This window comes from Bombina bombina, chromosome 3 (genome assembly GCF_027579735.1).
Source record: "Bombina bombina isolate aBomBom1 chromosome 3, aBomBom1.pri, whole genome shotgun sequence".
Lineage (NCBI taxonomy): Eukaryota > Metazoa > Chordata > Amphibia > Anura > Bombinatoridae > Bombina > Bombina bombina.
In genome coordinates, this window is record NC_069501.1 from 1,065,566,474 (window position 1) to 1,065,571,485 (window position 5,012).

Consider the following 5,012-nt stretch of genomic DNA (forward strand, 5'->3'; position numbering starts at 1 on the left):
TAAATTCACAGGGACATAACTGAGGTTGCTCTGTTGTCTGCTCCATCATTGATTTTTCCTCAAAATTGGCTTGAATTTTTTAAGCGCACCATGTCTCAACAAACCATTCGCTCAGGCAAAACCTTCAGCTCATCTTCAGTATGCTTACCCAAGAATGTGAGCAGGTTCACTGTCAGTTCTTCGGCTTCAAGAAGAGGAGTAGGCTCAGGTGCAAGGCTGCAACCATCCTATAGCAGCAGAAGTGCTTACAATGTTGGATCAAGAGGAAGTAGGATTTCTGTTGGAAGCCATCAGTTGGGTCAAGGTGGATATGGTTTCGGTTATGGTTCTGGGTCTGGTCTTGGATCTGGTTTTGGATCTGGAATTGGTTATGGCATTGGTGGAGGTGTCTATGGATCAGTTTGCCCTCCTGGAGGTATTACAGCAGTCACTGTTAACCATAGTCTCCTTACACCACTGAATTTGGAGATTGACCCAAATATCGAGAGAGTGAGGAAAGATGAGAAGGATCAGATTAAGGGTCTTAATAATAAATTTGCCACTTTTATTGACAAGGTAAGATAATCTTAGTGGTCCACTCCTATCATCTTTGAGAAAAAAATAATGTACTAAGCTTTCAATTTTACTGGTTGTGATTTTTTCATATTCTTATTGAAAGTCTGCTATTTAAATATTATATTTATTATATGCTTTCATCCTGTAATTTCCGAAAAAAGAAAAGCAAAACAGGTTTTTACATTATCTGCATATTTCCTTTTTAGGTCCGATTTTTAGAGCAGCAAAATAAGATGCTTGAGACTAAATGGGATTTACTACAACAACAAAAAACTGCTAGAAGTAATGTTGAACCTATATTTGAAGCTTTCATCAGCAACTTAAGGAGACAGCTTGATAGCTTAGTATCTGAGAAAGCACGTCTTGAGGGAGACAGGAAATCCGTAGAAGATGCAGTAGAGGAATTCAAGAGAAAGTAAGAAATGAATGCTATACATTGCTTTCATATTACAAAATGTATCAAACTGACTGAATCACACTGACATCTTATTTTAGGTATGAAGATGAAATCAATAAACGCACAAGTGCAGAAAATGAATTTGTAGTACTGAAGAAGGTATAGTGATTGAGAAATATATTTGTGTGAAAACGTAAGCAACATAATACAAAAATATATACAATATATAGCTCTGTTCTACTTTTAAACACTTTATAGGATGTTGATGCTGCTTTTATGAATAAGACTGAACTTCAAGCTAAGGTGGACAATTTGACAGATGAGATCAACTTCTTGCAAAATCTCTTTGAGGCGGTAAATAGAAAAATATATTTATAATGTTTTTAATTGAAACACTGGTTATTCTGGATGGAAAGATTATTTGTTTGACAACTGACACAATTCCAAACTATTATTTCCCTTATTTTATTTACAGGAAATATGTCAGCTGCAGGCTCAAATCTCAGACACCTCAGTTGTGGTTTCTATGGATAACAACAGAGACTTAAATCTGGACAGTATCATTTCTGAGGTGAAATGTCAGTATGAAGAAATTGCTAACAGGAGCCGAGCGGAAGCTGAATCCTGGTACCAAAGTAAAGTGAGTAAATTTCTCTGAGAGACACGAAAAAGAAAGTAATGTTTAATTTGTGTAGTTAAAAACATAACTCTAGTATAAACTTATTTATATTTTTCCTCCTTTCCTGTAATTTGTTTTCAGTTATTGGGTTCTAGAGATAATATGTTTCAATATATGTGAAGATATATATATATATATATATATATATATATATATCTTTTATTCCTTATTCAACCAAGCATCCCACTGTTTGTTTTGTTTGTTTTAACATAATTCCATTTTGTATATCTTCTGAAATTATAATTCCCAAGACAATTTCATGTACTTATGTTATTAGTAAAATACATACAATTCTGTATTTTAATCTTTCAGTATTTATTTCCTAATTTATAGGTTTTGAACTTTAGACTTTAGATCTTTCTTTTAAGGAATGTCATACTTTCAGTATATATACTCATAGAATCACTAGAAACGTTACTACTTATGGTACCCAGCCTATACATCTACCTAATTACTTAAATTACTCTGCCAATGTTCTATCTACTTAGCTATCCTAGTTGAAGATAACGATTATGAACTAGTTGATTATGTAATGCAGTATAAATTACTTTGCAAAAATCTAAATAATATAAATATACTAACCCCTATGGGTCTACCACTTCAGCTACTGCATCAAATTTTTTTATATATTTTTTCCATAAACATGCAATTCTGTTTTTCAAGAAACAGAATATAATGTAAGAATATACTGTATTTGCTAAAAATGTAAAATATACACAATATTTTAGTTTTTTATATTTATAATCATAATTTTCCATATTTGCTCATAATAAATATCTGAAGTGTTGCATATTGTAATGGTATGTAAGCACTGCTAAGATTATTTGATGTTATTAATAAATTATCTGCTTTCATCTTTGTCTTAAGTATGAAGAGCTGCGGCTTACTGCCGGAAGACACGGGGATGACCTGCGAAACACCAAAAATGAAATTGCTGACCTCAACCGTCTTATTCATAGATTTAAGGGAGAGATTGAGAATGTGAAAGCACAGGTAAAATCATTTTACACCTCATATATACATATTTACAAGTAAAAAGGATATTGGTCTTTCATCTTTAAAAAGAGCAGTTTAAGATGTGATTTTTTTTAAGTAACAAAAACATATTTAAATCTTCTTCTTCCATATTCATGTTGGATGCTTCCTACTACTGATCATTAGCAGATAGATAGGTCTTACTAATGCTCAATCTGACAGCAATAGACACATGACAGAAATACGCATTCTACACCAAGAAAAATACTACTAACCACTTATCATGTTCTATGTCTTTGGCTAATGAGTTTTGGTCATTAAATAAAATGGAAATACTTAGTGTCTATGTTTTTCTCTAATCAGCGTAACAAACTTGAATCTGCTATAAAAGAGGCTGAGGACCGTGGAGAAATGGCTGTCAAAGATGCTAAAAACAAACTGACTGACTTGGAAGATGCCTTGCAGAAGGCCAAGCAGGACATGGCTGCTCTGTTGCGCGACTACCAGGAACTGATGAACGTGAAGTTGGCCCTGGATATTGAAATAGCTACCTACAGAAAACTGCTAGAAGGAGAGGAGAGCAGGTTAACGCACTATTCATTATTAAGAAGTCAATGAGGCCTATCTATCAAGCTCTGAAAGGAGCTGGACGGCCCGTGTTTCTGGCGAGTCTTCAGACTCCCCAGAAACAAAAGTTATGAGCTCTGAGCAGGCGGACAGGAATCGCAACAATTCAACCCGATCGAGTACGATCGGGTTGATTGACACCCCCTGCTGGCGGCCCATTGGCCGCGAGTATGCAGGGGGCGGCGTTGCACCAGCAGCTCACAATGTTAAATGCGGAGAGCATATTGCTCTCCGCATTCAGCGATGTCTTGCGGACCTGATCCGACAGTGCAAGACATTTCTTAAATAGGCCTCAATGAATGTAGTAAAATAAGGTTGATGTTTTTGATAAGAAGTGCTTACAATTTACAAATGTAAAGGGACATTAAAGTCATTATTAATTCAAATATCACTCCATTGAAAAATGAATCATTGCATTGCAAAAGATCTACGTAAATATATTGTTTTTGGTTAGGAAAAAGTATGCAGTATTTTGCAATCAAGGTACATACCTCTTGAATATTTCTTGCTGTCTCAAATAAGTATTAGATATAAATGGCCACATATCAAGCAATTAGTTTGCATCAAGAAGGATGGTAAGGGCTCTGAATTTTATGGTATGTAATGCAGACTCTTTGGGAGAGTAGAACCAATGGAATTTTAAAATTACAAAAAAAGCAGGCAAATAAATAATACAACAATTTTAGTTTAATGTCCTTTCATATGATAGCAATTCATTTATATTATTTTATAAATGAACAGCACCTTTAAAATAAAGCACTTGTTCATGTATTTATTTGAATATTATTTGCTTGTATTATTTTTAATTATGACTAAAGACAATGTTCTTTTTCTAGGCTGTGCAGGGACGGAGCAGGCTCAGTGAGCATCTGTAAGTTATATTTTAATACATTGATATATTTACCACTGTTTGTAACTGGTTCTTTTTGGTCAAAAACTTAGTCCTGTAATTCTTTTTTCTCTCAGCTGTGGTAAGCTCCAGCGTTGGAGGATCATACAATACCGTTGGATCCGGAGGAAGCGGAAGCGGCTTTTACCACGATGGTGGCCTTAGTTCTGGCACTGGGGTTATAGGTGGTACCCGATTTAGCAGTGGAAGTGGCTTCAGCTCTGGTGGCAGTGGGTTTGTCTCCAGAGGAAACTATAGCTCAGGCCCAGCTGGTAGTCCTGGGAGTAGCATAAGCATTTCTTCCACATCCAAAACATCTAGTCAAAAGAAGTACTGAATGCCCCATTCTGACAAATCTGAAACATAAACTACTGAGTATACATTGACAGTTTTACCTCTGCATTTAATTTCTGCAACTATTCTATGACAGAAACAGAAATAAATTATAAAGAGAAAAAAAAGAATCTGTCTTCCTAATGCACCTACCTAACAATTTGATGCTGATATTGTCACTGTACAAGCAGTAGTGTATAGCTCAGATTATTTGCACTAAGTTCTATTTGGAGTGGGTATTTTCATCTTTTCTTTATGTCTACACTGAAGTCGAATGGATATTCAGATTGGAAAATTAAGAGGTTATATCAAATTACTGTGCATTAAAATATACCTATAATATAAGAAATGTGTTGCAATTTGGATAATTTTCTTGAAAAGTATATTTCAAACAATATTAAAAAACGGATGGAAAAACATATGAAAAAAATATACTTTTTACACATTTTGGAATGTATTGCTTGCATAACAATGTAATCACTTCTTTCCAATTGCAAAATATCTGTTTAAATTCTCCTTTTTTTTCTTCAATAAACTACAATTTATCTATGCCTAAA

General features: G+C 34.4%; 1 protein-coding gene across 1 annotated transcript; it reads left to right on the forward strand.

The window, feature by feature from the left end:
- LOC128654432 (keratin, type II cytoskeletal cochleal-like) lies at positions 1-5,012 on the forward strand. Its single transcript, XM_053708339.1, has 9 exons — positions 1-555; positions 762-970; positions 1,051-1,111; positions 1,211-1,306; positions 1,428-1,592; positions 2,499-2,624; positions 2,970-3,190; positions 4,070-4,104; positions 4,200-5,012. Exons 1-9 carry the CDS (start codon positions 91-93, stop codon positions 4,457-4,459), a joined length of 1,638 nt encoding a protein of 545 aa, XP_053564314.1. The 5' UTR covers positions 1-90; the 3' UTR covers positions 4,460-5,012.

Bases quoted from the DNA above. Each gene is read 5' to 3' on its own strand.
- LOC128654432 (XM_053708339.1), top strand. From the start codon at position 91: ATGTCTCAACAAACCATTCGCTCAGGCAAAACCTTCAGCTCATCTTCA. The intron at 971-1,050 runs GTAAGAAATGAA...ATCTTATTTTAG, and splicing joins GTAGAGGAATTCAAGAGAAA to GTATGAAGATGAAATCAATA. The intron at 1,307-1,427 runs GTAAATAGAAAA...TTTTATTTACAG, and splicing joins TGCAAAATCTCTTTGAGGCG to GAAATATGTCAGCTGCAGGC.